General features: G+C 40.0%; 1 protein-coding gene across 12 annotated transcripts in view; it reads right to left on the reverse strand.

Moving 5' to 3' along the window:
- Positions 1–25,869, reverse strand: part of PLEKHA7 (pleckstrin homology domain containing A7) — a 139,079-nt gene that overhangs the window by 92,079 nt on the left and 21,131 nt on the right. For 2 of the 12 annotated variants that reach the window (XM_085224230.1, XM_085224228.1), the window contains exon 1: positions 4,180–4,359. The exons of the other annotated variants lie outside the window; for them this stretch is intronic. In XM_085224230.1, coding sequence (XP_085080356.1) covers positions 4,180–4,250 — 71 coding nt within the window. In that variant the 5' untranslated portion in view covers positions 4,251–4,359. Of the gene's footprint in view, positions 1–4,179; positions 4,360–25,869 lie in introns of those variants that run through there. 12 annotated transcript variants of the gene reach the window in all.

Consider the following 25,869-nt stretch of genomic DNA (forward strand, 5'->3'; position numbering starts at 1 on the left):
CTTCATATCCCAGTCATACACATGCACGCTTCCGAATATTCAGAACAACTGCATTCAATAGTCAGCCAGGAGTTTGGCTAACGCTACCAAGCAAGCAAATACTTAAATGTAATTTTTGTCCTTCACTTTGTTCTTGACTGTCATTTCACTGATTTCATTTTCAGAGATTTTAGTTCCACCAAACTTGACAGAATCATGCTACAAGGAAGCTCAGCAACTGCTTTGTTTCCTTATAAAAGCAATGGTTTTCTTCTAAGGACTTTGCAACAAGACTTGATTATATGAAGCAGCAAAGAAGTATTTTAGTATTTTCTTTCACACTGAAGGAACAGTTCCTAATTCAGTATCAACACTTGAAGTGGACAGCAACTTCTGACTGCAACACCTCTTTCCCATTCCACTTAAGTGCCTACAGTTTGTTGCTTAGTTTCAGTTACAACAACTTACTTACCATATTGCTACAACCAACTGGAATCTGCAGTACTACATTTTGAATCAACTACAAGAGACTTATCAATTCACAACATTCCAAGTTTTCCTTTTCCTCCGGATAGCTTTATTTACTCGGTATTATTGTATGTCTCAACCTGAGCAGCATCGTTCTCATGAACGTTTCCACCACCTTTGCTCAAAGGTGAAGTTCCAGCATTTCATAGGACTGCAGAAGGTTTGGATATGGTTAAGCCAAAGGACTATGCTAAACATAATAAGCCCTAAGAAGTATTAGTGAGAATGAAACACTGAAAACCATAAATTTCCCACACTATGTGGCTCTGGGCAGCCTGGTCTGGTGGTTGGCGATCCTGCCCACAGCAGGGAGGTTGAAACTAGATGATCTTTGAGGTCCTTTTCAACCCAGTCCTTCCTAGGATTCCATACGTAGAACAAAGGCATCTTGACCTCTAGATGTGTGTGTCAGAAAGATTCTGCCTGAAGAGGAACCTCACTAAGAGCACCAGAGTCCACCAGCCCAGCATCAGTGGCCTCACACAAACATTAGCAACTGCTTTCCAGCTGAGATTGGGTTGGGGCTTGGGTTATCTCACTTTTCTGCATCAGGAAAGCTATGAAGCTCTTACTCAAAACACTTTTCTCCTACTCCAAAATATTTCTGAATGTGTTTCTCTTTGAGGCTAATGTGAAAGTAATGACAATTTTCTAAGATGGCTATAGCATGAAAATTTCCTACTGGATACTCTTGGTAAACGTGGCTCACATACTAGATCTTTCCTTTTCTCTTTGCTAAAGGAAAACTCATAAAGCTACCAACAAGAACCACTGGTAGCTTAGAACAAAGGCAAATAATAAAGGTTCTTAAAAAGAAAGGCCTCTTGTCATGCCAGCTTAAAACTGGCATGACAAAAAAAAAATAAAAAAATACACAAATGTAGTCTTGCAAGTCCTGCCAGAAAAAAACTTTGTTCTTAATCTCTACTGATTAAGCTTTATGAAAATCAAAATACAATAAGCATATTTTCAAAGACTATATTTTGAATAGGCTCACTTCTGTCCTATCTGAAATAGGACACAAAATTAGCATTATAACATCAAGCAGCTGCAGAAAATGCAAGCTACCCGGCCAGTGCCATGCCAGCTGACGTGAGATGGGAGCAGGCATGTTAACAGGCACACTGTTGCTAATCAGTTAAGGCTCAGCCACTTGTACTGACTTTACACTTGTTGCTACTTATCTTAAGCTACAGAACTCACAGATGGTGATATTTTCTTTGAATCTCTACGTTAAGTACCAATCATATAAAAAACAAAGATTATAAACTATTTGAGGAAGTGTTTTTCAATCACGCAGAGTATTTTCTATCACTACTGTCCAGATCAGATCCCTTACGTTGTGCCAAGAAAGAAGGTTAACTGTCAAACTCAACATAAATGCTATTATTTTGGTTCTTTTCTCCAAATATGGAAATGCTGCCAAGAACTCCCAGTTTTGCACTCCATGGGTATCAGAAGTGAGTTGCAATATGGCTCAAGATGAGACACACCAAGCTCAGTGATGCATTCTGCAGGAAACAGGCAAGCGAGGGGCAGTGCTACCCCGAGTAACTCAGTGTGGCAGACTGCTCCTTGGTCACATCCAGGGCAGGAAAGCTTGCCTATGCAAAAGGCAGTTTTCTGAAGACAGAGCTTCTCAAAACTCAAGACTTGGAACTGTTGACTTGATGCCATCCCAGATGCAAGCCATGTTAGATTAACATGCCAAAATATGGATTTAGCATAATGTATATTAATCCTCCCTGCTCCACAGAGATCACAAGCCATTTATGATAAACAGTAATCTCAGTGCTTTTTCATTTCATTGGAAAAACTTCACTCACCAGAGCCAAACTAGTTACTAGCTTGAAATAATCCTAATTCAACCCCATGTCTGCAAAGTTTATTTCATCCCAGTTGGAAATGGCCACATACCACTTTTCTGAAGGAATATTCTGCACGAGGCCAAGCTCTAAAATGATGGCAGGTAAAACAGTTGTACATAGCTGGATCTGTCAAGTTATCCATGGTTGCACGCTATGTACAGGATCTGGTTTTATATCAATTCTATACTAAATCAGTAAGAATGACTTAGCAATGAAATATAAATATATCTACACAATTCTACATCTTTAAAACTGGATTTAATGATCTAAGCTGCATATCACATAAATCATCTGAGAATTATTGAACAAAGCTTCACTGAAATGCAAACTAACTATCTTTAAAACCAAGGGAGAAACAGGAAGGAGAGAATTCAAAACTCCAAATGGCAATAAACAACAGGGAGAAGTTCAGTAACTTTAGTTCCTCTCTTTTCAGAGAGGTGAGGACTCAGAAGGCCTTTCATTCATTCTGCCCAGAAGGTAACAGAAACCCCAGGAGCTGGGTGGTAAGGTCCAAGCATTTTGAGCACTTCACTGGGCAGCTAACAGATTACTTCTGGGAAGAGATGGAAAAAAAGAAAAAGGAAGAAAGGGAAAAAAATATATAGCTACAAGCAACCATTGTGGTTGACCTTAAATGGCTAACTCTGGTTTTCAATAAAACTCTACTGCTACCTTTGACCAAACAACCTGGTAGTACTACTGAGAGATAAATGAGGAAGTAAGTGCAGGGGTTTATTTCAAGGAATACACAGGAAAGTGGTCAAATGAACAATAAGCAGAGCTACCACTCTTTCCATTCCCAAAAGGCTATCACTGCAGCCTTACAAAACTAATCTATGCCACTTCATATTCCACAGTTCACAACATCTATTTGCCAGGTACAGTCTCTGAATATGAGCACGTTAATAATTAACTCATTCCCTCATGCTTCTCTTTAAATGCATTACAGAAGGATGAGTAACAGCAGAGAACTCCTGTTCCAACTCAGATTTTTCCCTATGTTACTGTTGCAGCAGAGAGGCACAGACTTCAGATTTAGACACAATAAAGGGAGATCAACATTCCTCAATTAAGGTGTGCCAGAAACCTGACACCTCAGCCAAAAAAGTATTGTAATGCATTCGCACTGATTATTATGCAACATTACAGCCTTCTACAGTAGGAAAGGTAATTGCACGGGTAGAATCTAACCCACTCTACAAGACTGTTCAACAGCACTCTTGGAAGGAAGGATTTTTCATAGAATAGTACTGCTGAATCAAAACCAAAGCAATAAGAAGCCCATACAATTAAGCTTTATCACAAGCATCTATCACACACACAATGCATATGTTTCGTGAATTGCTGTCCTGAAAGCATAATGCCAGTTAAGCACTTTTGTTTACCCATTTTATGCCATTCTGCATGAAAATGCTTAACATGACTCATACTTTCTAGAAACGTATGATTTCCAATTCTCAGCAACATAGATACCCAATTCCCAGCAGATGACTGAAAAACCAGAGTACATAATTCACTTTATAAATCTCCAAGGTTACAGCTTGATTCTCCCAGATAGTAAAACTCTAAAAACATTTAGTGTTTAAAAATAATAAAACGTTGCTTAAAATAAATGCAAACCTAACTATGAATTCAGGCACAAAGCACTTAAAATGAATTTATGTTATTCATCACCTTCACCCTGACTTCTTATTCATTTTCAGCCTGCAAACAAATGAAAACAACAATGTGCTAAGGCAAGCAGCGTCCTACAGCTCCATCCAGCAGCACACGAAAAGATAAAACTTAAAACACGCTATACCTGCATGGCACCTGGTAGAATGGGTATCCTGGGAGAGGCACGGAGTTCGAAAATCCAGACTGACTCGACATTGCTTTCAAGGTATTGTATCCACTTAGATCGCTCCAACGCTCTGCATGTTAATTCCTTACCCAAAACATACGTGTGCACGTATCCATCTGCACGTTCGTTCCGAGCTAACTAGAGAGAAACCAAGAGCATATTCAAAGGTCTTGAAAATACTGCCTGCATATCAAAACTGCTTCCTCCGTAGCGAAATTCCTCAAAGCCAACACCCTCGTGACATCACGTACTACAAAGCCGTCGACACGCAACTGTTTCGGCAAGGCAAGGGCAGCCCGGCGCTTCCGACTCGACGCGAAGCCCCGCACCGCATTCCCGCTGGCAGCGCGGTGCCGCGCAGGCGGAGGCAGCGACCGGCCGCCTCCAGCAGCAGCAGCCCGGCTCTGGCAGCCGCCCAGGAGGCAGCACAACTTATTGCCAATGCCGCAAATCCCTCCCATCGGCTAACGAGGAGCGGGACTGCAGGTGGAAGGCGATTTAGCCCGCGACGAGGATTTCCTTGGAAATGCATGAGAGCCGTGACCTTGAGCTCAGCGACAGTCAACCCTTTTAAAATTCTCAGTTAAACCTACGATGCACACGATTGTTTTATAAGCAGCGTCAGAATGCATTTCTGCACTTTACACGAGTATTAAAAAGCACACGGAGCTTTCCTCTGCTAATAAGGAATCGCATCGTGCTACTCTTTCAACCACGGGAAGGCAGGAGGGGAGGATCGGAGTCGGAATTTCAAGCAACATTACTTCAGCTACTGAATAGAGAAATGAAATTATCCGCCTGCACCCCTGCAGGATTTAACTACAGTTTAAATCAAAGAAATATCAAAAGCAACATTTCTTTTGATATCGAGTACAATGGTGAGTTACATGAAAGTTCATTCTGTGCATGCCTTCCTCAGGAAGGGGAAAGACAATTATACCAAGCAGGAAGGCACGTGAGCGGCCGGGCAGCGTGGCCAATGTCAAACACAACCCCGGGGTTATTTACCTGCACTGCTGAGCACAAAGCAGGGTACGGTGCTCTCATGTGAAGACTCGCTTCCTTTTAGCAGAATAGTAACTAGAACAGATGTAAAAATGCATTTCATATCTGTTCCGCCCCCACTGGAGAACATTAAAACGGGTAATTTAATTCACCCACATGTTATTTATGTTTTGTCTCTCAGCTTTGGAAAACGGTCAAATTGATTTCACTTGGTTTATTGCAAGTTTCTGATCAATATCTCAGCCACGAGGAAACCCGCGCAAAACTTTGTCACTAACCTTAGATAACTTCTAACACCTGGCTTAAAAGAATGGAAACTTGTTCTTTCATTTTTAATGCACCTTAAATATAAAGTAACTCCGGTCTTGCTGAGATGCTCTGTTACTGCTTTGGAACACTCAACTGTTCCCATAGTGTTTGAACAGCACTGTGATGTTTCACGTTACTAGGTGTTGAGGTATAAAAAAGGGCACTTTTATTTTGCAACATGATATCAACGTTTCAAATGGAGATGAAACAGTAGGAGAAAAACAAACAGCAGCAGCAATCAGAAAACACGTAACGAGGACTTGGTGCTCAACAAATTGGGAACACTGATTAATTAATGATCACGCAGAGATCAATCAAGTAGCTGACTGTTCCCATCGGCTTCAACACAGGAATCCACCACCAGCTGGTGACTGTGCTCACAGGAACACACGGATAGCACAGGACACTGCTTCAGGCACCAATTCCTCACGTACCCTAAAAGTGCCAAAACAGCACAAACACAGCAAGGTTTGCCCACAGAAGTATATTTTCTGTAAGCCTAACGGATACAAGTGCAGGCTGCTGGGCACATCACTTAGCAGTAATTTTTATACCTCTCCCTGCTGTACAGAAGAAACTACACAAGCACAAACAATGCCTGCTATCAGCTGAACTTCTACAAATAGGCTTGAAAAATGGCTATCAGAAATATTATGTCTCTATGGAGCAGGAATAATTCCAAAACTCACTGCTATCATAACCTACACAGGCTGTAGGATAAGGCCACACAAGATCTCCTGCTACACTTGGGCACAGCAGCCACCTCATACATGTGTCCCTGAAGCACCTTGGTCTCCATCTTGTATATTCACCCACCTTTTATCTGGTGCCTGCTTAGCAGCAATAATCTCAGCATTAACACATTCATCCAATAATTCTCATCTCAGAAGGGTTTTCCTTAGTCCCAGCCAGGATTTCAGGGGCTCCCATTTGATTCGCCAGCTTAGTGTCAAGTCAGCAGATTGCAGGCTTATAAATCAGGGCCTGCTTCAGACTTGCCACACCATTCTGCAAAAATCACTTAGTAACCTTAATGCCTGGCTTATCCACATAACAAGGAAAATACTGGCTGACAGCAGAGGAATGATGTGAGGTTACATTTTTTTGTAATTAAGTATTGAAATCCTTTGATTAAAGATTTATGAGGGGATAATACGGCTGTAGTATTTGAGGGAAAGGATGTGTGGGAATATTCAGAAGAGAGCCTTCTTTTTGTCTCCTGCTCCTAGCTCTAACGCAACTGAAGCCTTCTTAGTTTGAAATTTCAGTCTAGTCATAAAAGCCATTTACTTTCTAAAATGTGGTAGAAACAATACAGTTTTTAAATGGGTAAAGAGCATTAAGTAGCATTTAAAGATGAGAATATCTAAGCTGACAATATGCAAACGAAATCTGAATTTAAAGTGAACTTTACAGACACAGAATCCTTTACCTGTAAGCATCATAACTGGAAACAGGAAAGGAACGTGAGGCACAGGACGGAGAAGGGATGGGAAAATCTGGTAAGGACTGCAGAGAAAACCCCCCCAGAGGGATACTCGACATTATCAGGTGTCCCTGTCACTTCTTCACATGTGCCATTGGACTATAGCTGGGACTCACCTCCACTTGTCAGCCATCACCATGAAGGAGACAAAAAGGTTTCCTTCCAAACACAGTTCTGTTTGTTTGCATTTGGTGCCTGTACTTCAGTGCCCATAAACAAACTTCTGAAAAACCCAGCACATTTGGGTTGTTTGGCATAGCATGCCACATTATACTTAAAGACTTCGCTGGAACAAAACTAAACAAGAAAAGTAAGTATAAGGCATCAGATTTGTAAATTCCAGAACTTACAATGACCTTGAAAGTAACTGACCTGTTAGCTGTTACACCATTTAACCATGCTAGATGAAAATGGATGCAGTAGAGGAACTGCAGCAATTGCTTGAAAGACTGGAGAGAAGTACGTACTCAATATAATTATTTTTTTTAAACAACAAATTAAAAAGGTTCAGTATTTCAGAGAAATAACATTCTTGGTAATCTAATGGAAAATAAGTTTAATTTAAAAAGGCAGATTGAAGGAGAAACAGAAACTAACCTCATTACTGGAATCTAAATTAACTTCATAAAATCTAGATCATAAGCTCCATCAAACCTAGGCACGCTGCAGACAGTTACGTGATGATATATCAAAATGCATATAAAATGTTAGTATTCATTAAAAAAATAGAATGAAGTGCTGTGCAGAATTTATTGTAAAATCAATACCATAAAGCAGTAATTTACTCCTACATGTTATATTTTATATTTTCCCTGTCTGAAAGGAGATATTCCAGACACAAAAATAGGGGGGAAAAAAAGGATACAGGAAATGTAGGGAAAAAAGCTACATGGAGTTTTAAAATAAGTGATCCATACAAAGAAAATATTAGACAAAATACATCCGACATAATGAAAGGTACCTAGAAGACATAATGGTATTTTGATTGATTGGTTTTTTTCCATCTCACACAGAAAACACATTAATAGGGACATATACGATAGCACTGTAGAAGAACAGCAAATCCGTAACTGATGGAGGACACTATCACCAAAAACCCAAAACTCAAGAGTCAAAGACTAATTGGGTATTCACACAGAAAATGAAAGTATCCAGAGGTCGTAAATGGTAAAAACATAGGAAGCAAAGAGGATTTGAAAAGAACTCGAGAGAAAATGTCCATCTGAGAAATCGCTGTCTAACACAGTTGCTGAAGGATGGCTTTTTCTCTTTTCTGCAGCAGAATGCTAGGTTCAATGATAATACATCTCAGGTCTTGTAACTCATCATTGGAATGACTAAAGGTTTTTTCACTTCAGTTTCCTAAGAAAACTGTAACGATGTAATGATTACCATCACAAGAGAAGGTGAGGAAAAGGCAGGCTTCTTGTTATTTTCAAGTAGGTTACCTCAGGAAAAATAGAGAAAAGCAAGCAACCTCTAAGAGAAAACAGGCAGCATATGTGGAGATGTTTGCATTCAGGCCTCAATTAAACTGAGCTTTTCAAAGCAAAACACACATCCACCTACCTCCTTCCAGGTACCCCTTTAGCCATCTATCTAATACCTTGTTCCCTGCCCACTTTCAGTAGCTTCCCACTCTTCCAGCTCCTCTTCCCCTCCTCTCTTCTACCTGCAGGAACTATTTCCAATACAGTGCCTTTCTGTTAAAAGCAGCTTCATATCACATGGGAAGCACTACCCACAAAGGCCTACTGACAAGCTCGTTAAGCTCAGCATCCCATTTGGCCTACATAAAGATGGCTGTCTGTTACCCATCCTCGGCCTCCATCAGCCCTACACCATCCCAGTAAGCTGCATCAAAAGAAGCATGGCCAGCAGGGTGAGGGAGGTGATCCTGCCCCTCTGCTCCACGCTGCTGAGACCTCACCTGAAGTACTGCATCTAGATGTGGAGTCTTCAGTGCAGGAGAAAAACAGACCTGTTGGAGTGCATCTGGAAGAGACACACAAAATTGATCCAAGGGATGGAACATCTCCCCTGTAAGGACAGGCTGAAAGAGCTGTGTCTGTCCAGTCTGGAGAAGAGAAGGCTCTGGGGAGACCTGAAAGAGGCCTTTCACGTATATGAAGGGGGACCATAAGAAAGAAGGAGACAGGCTCTTTAGCAAGGCCTGTTGTGATAGGACAAGGTGAAATGGTTTCAAACTAAAAGAGTGGAAATTTAGATTGGATTTAAGGAAGAACTATTTGTACAATAAGGGTGGTGAGGCACTGAAACAGGATGCCCAGAGAGGCAGTGGATGCCATATCTCTGGAGACATTGAAGGTCAGGCTGGATGGGGCTCTGAGCACCTGATGTAGCTGTAGTTGTCCCTGTTTATTACAGGGAATTGGATTAGATGACTTTTAAGGGTCCCCTTCCAATTCAAATGATTATACAACTCTGTATTGGAGGAATTGGAAGCTGCTCAGAGTTGGGCAAGGCAGAACTACAGCAGTGCAAACCCATAATCACAAGAAGAAATTTGCTACTTCTCCAAGTCCCATGTTCTTAGCCAGGCTGTTCTGCTCTGCAGCTGGCTAGATCAGTCCATACCAATTTGCAGGATAAACAAGAAAATCACCTCTTGTCAACAATAAAACACCGGGATGTCTTCTGGAACAGAAGATGAATATCTAGGCTGTAAACAAACCTAGAGCAAGTAGTGAAACCTCACATTTGCAGATTCACTGGGATGACACTGACAGGACTAAGGCCCCTCCTTGTGACCTTGCCCTCCACTCCAACAGCAATTCCAGCTGAAACCAGAGCTGCAGGTAACCTGTGGTTGGAAACTACTAGCTTTTGGGCTTAACCTGAGCATTACCCACAGATGGGTATACACAGATGTTATTCCACACCTGTGTACAATAAACAGCTTGCATCACGTGTCTTGGAATTGTAAGCTACCACTGAGCTCTGGAGGGATGTTCTCATCCTCAGGTTTATAGGAAACGATGCCCTTCCTCAGCCCAAACCACCCCCATAATGACCTTTACTCTGGGTATGGAGTAAACATGTCATCTAGCCACACTGTCACGCTCGTTCCCAGCAACCTTTCACCTGCTGGCAGACTACAGCAGTGACTACCGTTGCAGGAGAGCAATAGGTGCACAGCAGTGGCACCAATGACAGCATTTCACCAGTCAGAACTGCTTGCCTGGCTTTGGACGGGGTAGCTGAAGGACAGAGCTGCAGCTCTTCCCAGCACTGCAGCGCTCACAGCACCCAAGGGCAGTGCTGCACTGCGCCGAGCTCAGGGCGCATCAAGCAGCCTGGCACAGGGAGGCTGCAGCAGGGCTGGGGAGCGTGCCAGCATCCTACTGGCCAGGAACCGGGGAGAGAGTTCCAAAACAAATCAAGCCAAAACAAAACACACACACACAAAAAAAAATTCACAACCCTAAAGCAGCCCCAAACAAACCAGAATCCCAGCCAGTTCCTCAGAGAACTTGATCTAATTGGCCAACATGTGCAAGACTTCCCTATAGTTCTACACAGGAAAATATTTAAGACATGTACCAGGTACTGACTAACTCCAGATACTATTTGGGCGTGATAGCTCCATTTTCTGGGAACTGCACTTATAAATAGAAGAGTATAAATCTCATGTGCTGCAGAATTACCATGTATTCCACACTGTTCAAGGAGAGTTAGAGTCATTGCTGTACAGCAGAATTCAAGATTCCTAAAACTGAAATAGCTCTTCTGAACAACCACCAAAACCATAAATACATTTTTGAAGACATTTCTGTATACAAAAAAATAAATAAATGCAGGGCCTGAGATGGGATTATCTCGCTTAAAAATAAATTACATGAGATAGAGACAAAAAAAATTACTTCCAGGTGAAATAATTGAACAAAAAATAAGTAAAATAACTGAACTTAGAATTTGTGTCTGCCAAAGAAAATCTATAGGAATACATTTTTGATGAAAGCTAGCAGGAAATGTGATATTTCATTAAATACGGATGCACACAAACTGTATCAGAGTGATAAAATACAGTCACCAGGAACATACGTACAAGGCAGAATGCTGGTATTACAGCAATTTTAAAAATAACTCTACGTTTAGAAGACAGCTCTGGGTTTCTCTCTCCCATGACCCTAACAAATCTCGATTTAATTGAGCTACCAGAATGCAGTAAGTTCCCTGGTAGAACAGATCCAGCTCTCATTAATACCAACCAAGCAGATGCTTACTTAGCGGCATCCAAGCCTTGCTTTGCTGCCTCTGGGTGAAGCCCCAGAGTAGGGAGTGTGCTCACGTAGGGCTATAAGTAAAGCAGGTTGAGACTATTTTTGGTCTTCAGCATAAACAAGACAAAGTCTATTGAATGGGAGAACTGTCATAGTATCCTTTATTTTTCTCAGCTCTAAGGCATTTTATGGTAACAGCTCTATCTACGAGGAACATATTCATACTAACAGATCAACTGTAGCTAATGCCTTGACAATTGCTCAGATCAAATACCAGCTTATGGAACAGTGGTACAGATAGAAATCAAACGTTCATTTCACTTTCAAGTCCAGTTTGTAGAATTCAATATGGCTCTAAAGAGGAGTGAAAAAAATAAAAATGGAGGGGTTGTACAAACTCCTGAGGTCAGAGTGATAAACGAAAGCCATTCCAAAATAAGCCTTCCTAATTAAGGCTTCTAAGCCAGCGCTGGCTTGCATTCAGTTAATGTCACTGTTACAAGTCACCTGAAATATTCTTGATAAAATATTTTTAGTATTGACTTCAACATATTAAAACCAGTTGAAGGTCACTGTGAGGATGAAAAAAAATAAAGTATCAGACATAGGACGGATGGCAAAATTATCCCTAAAGCTACAAAATTATTTTGAGAACTCCATATTTAAATTAGTTCAAGGTTAAGTGATTATAATCTTACTATATTATGATCTGAGCACTAAAAAAGAAAGAAATCACATTTATCTGTCAGTCATCGGGTTCTGTCTACTGAATTCTACCTTTTTGTCCCCACAGGAACACCTGGACTACCAGAAGCAGAGAAGATGCCTTTCTCTTATGAGACAGAAATGTTGAGCAGTAGTTTTAATCAAGCTTACGTCACCCCAGTCTCCTTGAAGGAATATTTAATTGCTTAATTAGACAGATGGCACTTTTAATTGTACTTGTATTTTTTCATTGCATTGAAGAATTTTAATTTGCTTAGCACAACTTTTACTTTTGCTTGGTCAACTCGTGTCACCACATGGCGGTTCAGCATTATAAACTGAATTACTTCAATCCACTGTATTCTCTGAAATTTGTATATTCATATGACTATTTCTAAACTGTCAGTTGTTTAAAATCCACATACTATATTGGTGTCAGGACTTACTCATTTAACTCTGGCATTAAAGTGACAGAGCAAAGGATATATCTAGAAAAAAAGTAATGCTAGGGAATCCTTTAAATTCTGTTACATTATTTTCTTTTCCATTATCACACACAATCTTGAAACAGAAGAAATTAAACTGAAATATGAAATAAAGTATAAAATACATATTTTAATCACAGTCACGCTGTTAAAAACTAAATAGACTGCATAGAACTCCAAAAGAATGCTGAGATCTATGGAAACCCCAAAAAAATGAAACAAGCAAGCAAACTTCCAAACTTGGATGGCAGTGCGCAAGAAAAGAGGGCCACGTGTTTTCCAAGGACACAGAAGACACTCCTTTGCAAAACAAAGCACATAACTAGGACATACCTTAAACCACACACAAACATCCTAGATGCAAATTAATATCACTGATTATATTTTGACACAACTTCAAATTGTAAGCAAGAATTTTTTTTGCAGACGTCTGAGTCACCTGAGGTGCTTCACCAGAAAAACTTTTCCTAGGAACTATAAGAAAAAAATGCATAAGTAAACTCAAACCTGGAAAATCTATCACCATTACAAGGCGAGGCAAGACTTCATTTGTAACTGAACTTCTGACTCTTAAAGCAACCTAATCACTTTGGATTACAAGGCATTACAAACACTTCCACTCTTCGTCCTCCTAACAAAACATATTCAAACATTTTGAAATAATGACACTATTTATTCACGTTGATAAGAATTAATCATCAATTTGAAAACAAAGTCCACAATGACCAAGAAATGATCCTACCTTTCTTGTCAGGATCCTTCACAAACATGGAATGCAAGCACAGGAGAGATGTGTGCTAACAGTCTGTGCCAGGAGTACCCAGCATCCACTGACACAGTAGCTTTGCTAAATTATTCCAGATAACAACATTCAACTTCCAAGCAGGTATTCTAATCACAAAACAAACTTTGACAAACATGGCACTGAATCAACACAGCACATTTAAAGCTGCAGGGCTAGCAAGAATTTGGTACAAAACACTTAACGCTGTCGGAGGCATTTTAGTATCCCAAAGCAGGAGAAAATAGAAGGTTTCAATAGAACCTCTTCGCAAGGAACCAGCACCAATACAAACCTAAGACAATACTTTTTCATAGCAGCGTTTACAGACCATCAGCTTCAGTCAGTCATTAACCTTTCTCATGATTAAACCCGAGGCATTCCTAAGTATTCAAAAAGGAAGCGCAGTCATTATAAACCAACCACGCTTCTCCTCTCCCCATTTGCTGAAAGATTCATTAACACAGTCAGTCCCTCCTCTCCTGCCTAGGGAAGGAAGAGAGAGGAGGGGAGATGTGCAGAGCAGAACACCCACCTCCCACTGTATTTCCTCCTACCAGGCAGCAGGAAGGGGGCACAGAAAGAGGACTTCAGCTGGTTTGTACACCAGTGTCAGTACTTAAAACTGGTTGAAGAGAAACAAAAGGAAATTAGCTCATGCAGTGCAACTTATAAAGTTCTGTGCATTTGGTATTAGTCCTTTTGCACTGCTGGTATTACCTCTCACTCCTGGCGATGTCCAAGTATGACCACATCCAGTGTATGCTTCAAGATAAAGGCAATTCCAATACCAAAGCTATTACCTGGGATATAATATTGCAATAATTCCTAGAAACAGGAAGCCAGTGTTTTAACAGAGTTGCATTATTTGAATTTGTTATGTTAGCCCTTATTCACATAACTTTGGATGCTCTGATGACAGCAGCTTTGCAAAACTCTATTTGCGAACAATCACTTTCTGTGTTTCCTCCCATCTAGAAGAAGCTAATCACTTTGTTATATGAAGCAAAATTAATTATTATCTTTGGAAAAAAATAGCCCTCCTCAGTCTAATTAAACCAAGCAGAGTAGAAATAGTTACTGCAGGAATGATTTTAAGGGAAGGCCTTACAAAACTGGATTCCTTTTGGGGATGGGTGGACTACATCTGTAAACTTCTCCTCGGATATATGAATTAAAAACATCTCTTTTGCTTTGCAAAATAGTACATTTATTAAAAGAACCTTGAAACGTTCCAATGATCACTTCTTTAAAGTAACTAAGTTATCAGGAGTTACTCTGCTCTTTTTCTTAAAGCTGCCTTTAAAGTACTGCTCATCACAGGATGACTTCTGGTCCAACCACTCCAACCTGTTCAGAACTTTTCTGTAACAAACTTCCTCAAGAACCAACCAAAAATCTCACCGTAACTGCTCCCGGTAATGAAGTCATTTGGTCTCAATAATACCCCATGTTAAAATAATTATCTAACATCTTATGCTAATTTAAGTAGGCCACACTGTTTCTATTAAATTTGCCTTAAAGGTCTTCCTAATATATCTAGCTGCAAGAAAAGGTTTGGTTTGTTTTTCCACTAAAATGTTGTTCATGTAAAATTCTATATTATGCAACCCACATTCTTTGAGGGCTTCAGCATAGCTTCTGCCAGCTCTGTCGAAGTCCAGAAGATGTGTTACGAACATAACATCAATTTTGTTATGCAGCTGATACACAGAGAAGCCTTTGTGAAAACGCCACGGTTTATGACTGCACAGCAGAAATGCCTCCCATACTTGGAGCAGAAGGGGAGGGGGAGGCACCGTGGAGCTGGTAAGAGTTTACTCTCATGGCTGAAATGCTCTTTGCAGCTCCCGTGACCCTTGTTGTTCCGTGCCTTTGTAGTTGGGCAGTGCTCAAAGGAGTAATGTGTGAGGCATGGCAGAAAGTCAAGGAGGTCTCTATAAATACACTGTGTTTACATACAGCTCACATTTTTACAAAAGAATGTTTCGACTGAAACAAAATACAACGTAAAAAAGACAAAACCAGCATGTTCTTTTATTGAGGGATGCAATAAAAAACACCTGGAAAACTGCAAGCCTTCTGCTACTTTTCCAGGTCACATAAACTTGTGAGAAATTAAACTTTTCCCCAAGCTTTTATTTTACTCATCACTGCAGGATGAGTAAAAAAAGCCTACAAAGTTGGGAAATGCTCCCATTACCTCTTATTTACCTAATGGATGAGAAATGAAAATATACGCAAAGAAGTGCTCTAGAAGTAAATGCCAGGCAAGCACCTCCATTGAAACCTAACTGACAAGGAGATCTAGCAAAATGATCATCCCTTCTACCTCAGCGCTTGCTTTTAATCGCTTTACATTTAATTGCAGGTGCCCACAAAGTTTAAAAGCTAATACCAATCTCTGCTTAATACAAAATATTTTAAACCGAAATCATCATATTAGCCAACAGTAGCTTAGTCTCACTTTGAAATAATATTTACATAATGGTACAACAGCAAATGTGTCCCAGACAGTCTTTCCTAGGGGTACATTAAAAATAGAAACAAGCACATACAAGGCTTAGAGCAACATCACAGGGAAGCCCCTGCCTGGCAACTGTGCAGTGCTTCGTTCTTCTATTTTATCCAGAACTATCACTAATTACTTGTACAACCTGACACCCGTTCCCACATTGTTCATTCCCACAAACTGCAGAGGCAGATGGCGATGAATTTTTTCCCTACAGTCCTCAACTATGTGGACTGCTGGCAGAAGCACACAACGTTTTGCACATCACTTTCCAGTTCTAAAAGTAAATAGTTGATAAACATCCTACAAAGACCACAAAGAACAGGACCACCTCTGCCTCAAACAAACGAGCATTCTTTTCCCCCATGTATTTAACAAGTTAAAGATCCCAAACTTACTTCAAGGTCACTCTGTGCAACCTGAAGGGTTTTCTCTCTCCCTTGAAAAGGAGAAAAGAGATTAGTCTTTAAATTAGAAAAAAGCAATATACCACAACAGCTGGTATATTGGTTCTATTAACAACAAGTTAATAGAAAAAGAACCTTGAACAATGGCATCTGTGTTACTCACGATGCCATTTAAATAGAATAGGAGGAGATTACACATAGGATGCATGTGATGATTTCTGAACTGTTATGACATCTGAAAGTGAATGTACAGAAAGAAAGAAGCCGAAGAAGTTTCAGTATGCTAGACTGCTTTTCTGCATAGAGAAAAGGTACGAAGCCACACAAAGACATGTGGCAAGCTTTCATGTGTTTTACACTTTTGGCAAAGAAAGAATGTTTATGTAAGAAGCTCAATCTGAAATTGCAATGGTTCTAGAGGTATTTAAAGACAAAGAGAACTCAAATTGACTTCTCTAGACCAAGAAAACACTTCCCTCATGTGTGGCACATCTGGTCCTACAGAGAAATTAGAGATGGAATACCAGGGACTGCACAAACCCTTATTCTCTAAGATGACACAATACACAAGAATCACAGTGTAGAAGCAGTAACAGATTTCCTCATGATGGCAGCACAAACCATTCTGATGCAGCACTAAATGACAACATCCATTGTTCTCCATGCAACGCAGGAGAAATCTGAGCTGCTCCAGAAAAAGAGGTTACTATTATTTTTTTCTGCCTCTACATTAGCATTCCTACACAACTTTATGGTCATCATCTTTGACTTCCAGGATTTCATAGGAGAATTACACTGTTTCACACATAGAACTGGTCAAGAAATAGGAGGTACCACACTAGCGAGTATTTAGACAAGTGATAGATAATTAATGCAACTACCCTATATGTCCAATCGGATTTTGTACCATTTATATTCTTCATTTTGTAAAGTCAGTGACAACTGCAGGATCCACGCAGTTGAGACATTACCACAGGTCCACCAAAGAATGATTTGCCATTGTGTTTTGTCTTTTCTAAGAGGCTCTGCATTGCAAACAGGATGATATAGTGACTTCAAAGGCTCTGTAATTCCCTTACAAGTAGCAGTAATTTAAAAACTGCTTATAAGGATTCTGAATATCTTTTGACCTTCCACACGATACAAAGGACAAGAATCTACGAGAAAGAGAAAGCTAACTACATAACTTTTTAAGCTGTAAAATCTAAATTGCATCTACATTTGCATAGATTTTGGTGTACAAATAGATTATATCAATTAAGTCTGTGTTGATTAAGAACAGGTTTGAGATTAAAAAGACAACCAAGCTTGGAAAGACATTGCTTAAAGACTATCCATAGTGCATTCACACTTTTCAGATTATCCTGGAAGCGAGGAATTGCCATTCCACCTCCAACAGCCCATCACCTCGCTCTTTAAAAGGTTGATGTCTTCCTCACAACACACCATGGCAATTGCACTCATAGTTGTTCCATAGCCAAGTTCCAACAAAATAATTGGAGTTTTTGATAATGGTTCAGTAGAACATACGGTAACCCAGACAACAGACAGAAAACCACAGACAGGTAACCCAGACCACAGACAGGTTAGAAAGAACGTATAGAACATTGCTAAGCTGGTTGCAGCAAGGGGACAGTTAAGTCTCAGAGGAGAAGAGGCAGACAAGTAAGAACAAGACTCAAAACCTGAGAGCAGTGCCATTGCTGTTTCCTGCTCAACTGCATGAGCTTCATACCTGTCTGTGCCTTTACAAGTGCACCAAGCCTCACCGCTCATTTCCCTGTGATAACACCACATAGAAAATGAACATCAAAAGTGCATTTTGATTTATTACATATTCACTTTGACCATCTCTGCTTAAATATATATCTGAATACTTTTTTTTTTTTTTTTTTTTGCAGTTTTACACTATCTCTGATTAGTCACCAACTACTTAAAGGAAGCAATCTTGAGACTTTATCAAACTGAAGATAAGCTAGCACGTACCCTATTTCTAGATGTTAATAAAGAATGAAAGAACAAACATTTTAAGGGAAAGAAAAGAGGGGGAAAAAAAAATCAGTCTGCTTTAGACAAAACAGCAGCTGACAGAAACACAAATGAAAGTTTTAACCCATGCAATCCCAAAAGGCTGCATTAATCCCAGAAGCAGCTTAACTTGCAGCATATATTGGAATACAGCAGACTGCACGACTTGGCATTCCTGGACAGAGCAAGAGAATGTTCTTGCACGCAGATATAAAAGCCAAAAGCAGCAGTGAGTAAGTTTTCTTAACCATGTCTTGGCAATTCTACCTCCACCATGGTAAGAAGCATAACTGGTTATTGGTTAAACCAATTTTCTCAAATCAGACTCAGATTACAGTGAGTGAAAAGACTGACTCTATCTTAATTTGAGGGTTCACAATAAGATTAAAACAAACCAGCAGCATCCTTGGTTTTTAAGCAATGCACTCACTGCACAGCAAACAGACACCACATCAAAGACGAAGTCACTTTAAAGTCTAAATCCACCTCCTGAACATTTATTGTTTCTAATAGAATTATTATTCCTCCACAAGCCTTCCATTCTCTTCCTTCTGGCGAAGACACAAGCAGAGCTTTACCACATTGCCTCTGCTAGCAGGATTTTTCAAATGAGCAGCAAAGACTGAGACCAGCTGGAGCTCCAGAAAAGGATTGCCTCATTACTAGAGCCAATAAACAGAATACACCAGAGGAAAAAGCCAAGTTCTTTATCTAAAGTAAAAGGTACTAGGTTGAAAAATCCGTTACACACTTGTGTGTACTAAAGCGTAGTAAAAAAATAAGAGTGCTGAAATAATTTACTGCCTTTTCTTCCTTTAAGTGAGATTTGGTGAAAGAAACATGATGAAGTCCATTGAAGTCATATGAAGAAATTCCCCAGATGTTATTAGAAAACATGAATTCCGCTGTTTTCAGCAAGACATTTTTTCAAACATATAATGAAGTTGTTGTCGCCACATTGTGATAGAAAGCCTAAAACCATCAAAAGAAGCAAGTGGAACTGCATGACAGTCTGTCAATTTAAGGGGGAAAAAAATCAATAAAGAGGTATGTATGGCAAGACAAACTTTCTTTCCCAAATTATTTTTCACTCCAGTCTCATCTCTCATTGTTACGGTTTAGCAGATTTTTTTTTTTTATATAGAAACTTCAGTTATCAAAGTTTCAACATTCAGGGCATAATTCATCAAACACAACTCGGAGTAAAAGCAATTTGCAGGCTTGAAAAGCAAGTATAACATCCAAACTTGGATCCAAAGCGTGAGCTAGCAGCTGAAAGCAGAGATAATACATGCTGTTCACCTGACAGTGAGCTGCTCAGTAAGCAGAGGATACCAAGCATGAGCCGCCATCAGAACACGGCAGTGAAAAAGATAAAATTCAATGCCCAAGTGCACTGTGACATGTAATTTCAGAAAAAAAATAATATTAAAAGGAAATATTTTAAGCAGTCTTGTTTCAGAATGACTTCATCAAGCATATCATGCATCAGATTTATAGAATTGCTGTACCTGGAGCAAAGATCAGGACAAATCAAGCAGCCTGTCATTTACAACAGCTAGGGCGCATTGCTCTATAGAACACAGCAGAAGGCAGAGGATGCTGAGCTGAGGCAAGGCCAGCCAGCATGTGACTCAGTCACTGGTGAGAGCCCTGCGAGGCCCTGATGGCCGGGGCATGTCACTGTGCACCCATGGCTGTGCTGCATTTGGCTCAGAACTGCTGCTGCTGGCTCGTGCTGTGCCACAAGGGTACGTGAGCCAGGCTGGTGTGCAACCCAGTGCACACCGCAGACAGGCATCAACACATACCTCAGGCAGCCCCCGTTTGGTAGGGTGTAGGGCTGTTCTGTTTACAAACAAACCAACACAAATGCCAGAGAAGGGAAAGGTGCCCACATCAAACAACAGGGATGGCCAACAGATAGTGGATTGCCACTACTTAGTACCAGCCAGAATCTAAAACAGCATTCCCAAAATTTCTTCATCCCCAACACAATCTGTTAGGTACAGGAAATAATGATAATTCTAAAAGGATGTAGCAGTTAACTGGAATCCGACATCAAAGAAAGTCACCTGCTCACTGCTGCTAAGGAGATTTTTGTTTTCGTAGGCAGCACTGTGATAACTACCCTTACATATATCACAGCAGTAAAGGACTATCACATAACACAAGATTGCAACATACTCTGTTAATATAAGGAAGTTAAAGGAATGCTTAATTTAGCTACCTTCATCTTTTCTTCAGATGGATTACTGCTTTGTCATTTTAAGTACATCTCTTCCATAATAATGTAATGCAGTGGAATTTATTTATTTATTTTTAAACACAAAACTATTTTAAAACCTCACATCACCACTTATTATAACAGTAGTGACAAATTAAGCTACTCCAGCTCCAAAACGTTTGGCAAAGTTTGCTCCTTTAAAAACTCAGAGAACCTACTTTCTTCTGAATCAAGAATATGCAAAAAGAAGTCTTTGGTCTGTAGTATCTGAGAAGATAATCTGCTACAGCTAGCTATGCTAAAGCCCAATACAAACTGAGATTTAACTGTTTTTTTTTGCATTAATTTTTTTTTTTCCTTAACTGCCCTTTAAATGAGCAGTGAGTGTGAGATAACAAAGCATCACAGCAGAGCAGAGGGCAGCAAAACCTTAAGACTCCAAGTCACATTTTAGTCTGCTGGGAGAAGAATATGGCTTTCCCAAAACATGAAGGCATTAGATTGTGTAATACTTTAAAAAGAAGAAAAAGCTCCTTAGATTCTGAAAGCAATTCCTTTAAGTCCACAATAGCCCGTTACACTTAAGTTTTTGTTCCACTACTTAAAACTTCTAAGAAAGCTCTAACTGGGCAGTGACTATTTCTTGGATTAAGAGTTCACAACTTCCCACTCTTCAGCCCCTAGATTTTTGTTTCTAACTCAACTCTTACACGGCTATAGATTTGCTACAGCATCACTGACAATAATGGAGTTCAGAAACAGTTGTTCGATTTAAAGAAAAAAAAACCAAAAAATCACTTTTTTTTGTAAGCTTAAATGTCTAATTACAAATACTTTAGCACATACATGTCTCTCTAAGGAAGCTCTCTATCTTTCTTCAAACACACACAAAAGTCTTATACAAAAAAGCATTCATCTATGTTTGTCAAATGTGCCAAGTTCCTTACTTGCATTATGTTATACAAGCTGAGACAAAACAGCACAGCATTCTGCTCCAGTGCAGTAAGATGCTAAAATTCCAATGTCTTTAAGGTATGGCTGTTTATTGTGCTTTCTTATAGCCATACTTCACAAACAAAGGACTAAAGAGGAACTCTATGCAAGAACTGACCAAAAACCAAGGTTACCAAGTCTCTTCCATAATTCTACAAAATACAGTTTTAAGCAACACTAGAGCAGAGGACACTGCTGCCATTTAGAGGGCTCTTTACAGGCTGGAAAATATATTGACAGAAACTTCACACCATTCAACAAGGGCAAATGCAGATTCCTGCAGCTGAAAAGGAATAAACCCATGCAAGCAGTGATGGTGGAAGGCTGACTGGCAAGAAGCCTTGCAAAGTGGTCTTAGAGGTCCTGGTGAAGAGGCTGAATGCTATTTATGTAACTCTATCACAGGATGATAATAGCAGGCTGGCAAAGCCTTTGGCTGGAGCAAATGAGAACCAGCCCAAACGCAGCAGCCATTGATACAGAAAGGAAAATAGGTGCTTACCTTCGGAAGGCCTCAGGTAGGCAGAGATCTCCAGCAAGAGATGCCCTCCCCTCCACTGCCAACCCTTAAATGAGGGCTGGGAAGGGGCAGATCCTGGCTCCACCCCTTCTGGTCACTGAGGTACACTGCATACACCTGAGCTCCCCTGGGTTGGCCCTGCCTTCCCACCAGGTGCTCCATCACTGCTTCAGGCCATGACTTAGCATTTCCACTGCAATTTATTACATAATTTTCATTCCTTATCTTGACCTCTCTTCTACATTACAGCAAAGAAATGCAGAAGACATGCAAGCAAACAAACACAACTGTCTACACTCCTGAATTTTCTAACACAAACAGTATCAGGAAAGTGGGCAGAAAGGGACAGATGACGTTTAGCTAAAAAACATCACTTATTTCCCCCAGATAAGGTGACTCACTGATGAGGAGAAGCTCTTGCAGAAAAGCACAGGCTAACAAAAATCATTACGGGAACCTCACCATGCTCTGCAGACTAAAAGTTCCTTGTCCCTATCATCCCCTGAAAACAGGTCTGTCAGAAACCAGTTTGAACAAGGATCAGCCTCTGTGGTTTCCAAAAGGACCTTCCTCACACACAGATCTCCTTTGGTGCTTCAGCTGCACTCTCTAGAACAAGAGCATGCTAACACACTCCATTATTTTCAAGGAGCTCAACGTTCCTGCTTGGAATAAATATGAAGCTTCCATAAAGAGGGAAAAGCAGAACTAAAATTACGCTATTAATGCTCAACTATCTACCCAAGAGAGGTGCAAACAGCGAGCTCTTTGAAGCATGAAGATTTGTAAGGTATTTCCACTTTTAAAAAGACACTATGTTACTCTAAAACTGGGATAAGAATGTTTATTAAACTTTATTTCAGTATGTTCTCTCCTCTATGTCTCAAGAATGCCTGCAAATCCTGGATATAACCCTACGCAACTCCATTCTACAGATTCATCAAGAATTTTCCTGGCTTAAACCTATATTCTTCAAAGCATATTAAAAAACATCAATCCTTATGCTCTGCTCAACTGCCACTTGTAAAAGTGTATTTTTGTTTAAATCAAAACAAATTTGTTTGTGATTTTATCCTTTCTTTCTGAACTGTTTTTGTAATATCAAAAATTCCAGCTCCTCATTAAAAAAGGGAGACACCCAGCATCACAATCTTGCATTAATTACAATCTGATATTTGTAGTGAGGAAGAAATGTCAAGTATAGACTGCATGGTCAGTTCGTCTTTAGGAAATCTATCTTTTCCACAAAAAAAGAAAATACCCTTACATAAACAGTGTCCTTCTATTTACACAATTGATACCACGGAGCTTAAATCTGTAATCATCTCTCAGTAGTTATCATGCCATAATCACCTCCTTGTGCTACCTAAGTAGTTTCCTTCTCAAAATAAAATTAATGTTACCAACTCTCCCCCCACATACACAAAATCAGATACACTGTCCAGTGCACCTCTTAACAAATATTATGCTAAGATTTCTTATCTAACAATAACATTAAAGTCACAAATCCTATGCTATTTGTTCGATTTCATTGAGTAATAGGAGTAGGTCAGCATCCAAATTCATCACCTTAATTTAGAAATATGAGTTTATTTGCCATCTATGAAACCAATTTTGCAGCTAGTCAATACCACAAAGACCAATAAACCCAACAACAGGCTTCTGACACCATTGCAAATAACACCATATTAGCATAGGAAGCAGACTGCAGCAGATCGCAAATTAGCTGCAATTTTCAACCTGGCTACATAAAACATTTAAAGCACAAAAAGCAATTCATGCTACTTATTCAGACGAATCGCTTCAATTTGCTCACCAGGAGCTATATGCAGTCAGGCAATCCTTCTGCTTCCAGGGATATGCAGCAGCCTGTAACTTGGTTTTGGCCACAAATTCTTGGAGAAAACTGCTGCAGCACAATCCTGTTTTCTACCTTAGCATAAATGTCATCTCTTGAGGCGTAGGAAAGCCATGCCATCTTGCAGGTTGGGCTCTCATTCCTCACATCTTTAGAGCCAAGCTGGTCGTTTTTGAAGCTGTTAGGCAACACATTTTGTTAAATGTCACACCAAGTACATTCCATACAGTGGAATGTACGTGGTGTCCCCGCACAAACCACATCCTCCCACCACAGCTGGAGATTTCAAAGTTCCTTTGTATTTATTGTTTGGAATAAAGGGACAAAAACACCCCACTTTCACAAAAGTAACTCTCTACACACCAAAACAATGATTTGGCATTTTGCAAAGTTTTTGAAAAAGAAATCTCAAAGGGTAGCTAGAAAACAAAGCCAGGCACTAACACATGTCTACAGGAAAGTCCACGTGCCATAACTGTCGCTCGGTGAGCTGGGTGTCTATGCATCCTTACACAAACTAGTCTCTGCAAGTGCTACTTTAAGGCCTAACCTATGTTGAAACCATGAATGTTTGTATTCAAAACAGCACAACACGTCCATTATCTAAAAGCATTTGTAAAGTGCCCATTTTAAAAACTAAAGCTTAAAACTCTTCTGATACAGCTTAAACATAGCTATCATTTACCAAACTGCTAATTCTTCTTGCTTCTGCCAAGGATTTTTGGCATACTAACTTCATTTCAAAGTTCACATGAAATCTACAGTAAGCTTTCACAGGTATAACTATTTCATTTTAATCTTACATTGGTTTTATTTACCTGAAACTATTATAGTTTCCCTATAACTGATGTGACAGGTGTAAAAAGCTAAGCAGAGGTAAGAGGTATTTAAGAAAATGAATGTAAAAAATAACCATTTGAATTAATTAGGTAAATATACAAAGCAGCCCTTCGAGGACAATTGCTAAATCTTAAGAAATGCCATCTATTGGGAGTCCTAAATCTCTAAGACATGTGCTACTTAACGCTCATTTACCATGCAGTTCCACTGAATGTGTAATCTTCTACAGGGCATGCATCCAACTAAGGTCCCAGCGCTACTGAAAGGCACAGTCCCACCTCCTACATTCTCAACACTGCCTCTGCACCAGCACAGGAGCTTGTGCAGCCATGCAGTGAGGTGAAGAGCAAGCAATTCGGCTGGAACTAAGCTCTGATAGGATTTATCTTCCCTCTAGATCAAACAGGTGAGCTCAGTCATATCCAAAATCCACCAAAATCAACAGGCCTCAGGTTATACCTTTAACCACACGAGTGTGGTGACACACTGGAGCAGGTTGCCCAAGGAGGCTGTGGATGCCCCATCCCTGGAGGCATTCAAGGCCAGGCTGGATGTGGCTCTGGGCAGCCTGGGCTGCTGGTTGGCGACCCTGCACATAGCAGGGGGTTGGAACTGGATGGTCATTGTGGTCCTTTTCAACCCAGGCCATTCTATGATTCTATGATATATACTATTCTTGTCCTTGGCTTCTATAATCTGAAGAAGTTTATTACAATCTTACTTCCAAAACAGGGATTGAAGTATGCTTTATCATGGATTTGCTGACTTGAATCTCTCTTGTTCTTTGTCTTTCTCTTAGGTACTCCTGCCGACTTTCAAATGTTAGGGCTTTCAAATCTGAAAGTTCACAACAGAGAAGCAAAACTAGGGTCTTTGTTGAATGGTTTAATTGTATGCAAGCAGAATACATTTTACAGTCAAAGCAAACACTGAAAAACAGCAAAATATCTGAATTAGCTGAGAAACAAAATTTTAATGCTTAATCCCAGAGAATATCTTAATTAAATAATAATAATAATGCTACAACACAGAAGCAAATATTCATTTTGAAAGAACAGGAAGCTGCAAACACTGGCTAACAAGGGGATAATCTCTCCTCTGGACCTAACTCACCGAGCTCAAAACCTGACAAGTATATAAGGATTTTTGTTGAAAGAAAAGTTCCTTATTCCAAACAACTGCAGAAGTCAAGTGACTTCTGTGCTGGCTGCCTAAGTTGGCAGTAAGCAACTGCATTAAGTTTCCAGG

This window comes from Meleagris gallopavo, chromosome 5 (assembly GCF_905368555.1).
Source record: "Meleagris gallopavo chromosome 5, MGAL_WU_HG_1.1, whole genome shotgun sequence".
NCBI classification, from domain to species: Eukaryota; Metazoa; Chordata; class Aves; order Galliformes; family Phasianidae; genus Meleagris; species Meleagris gallopavo.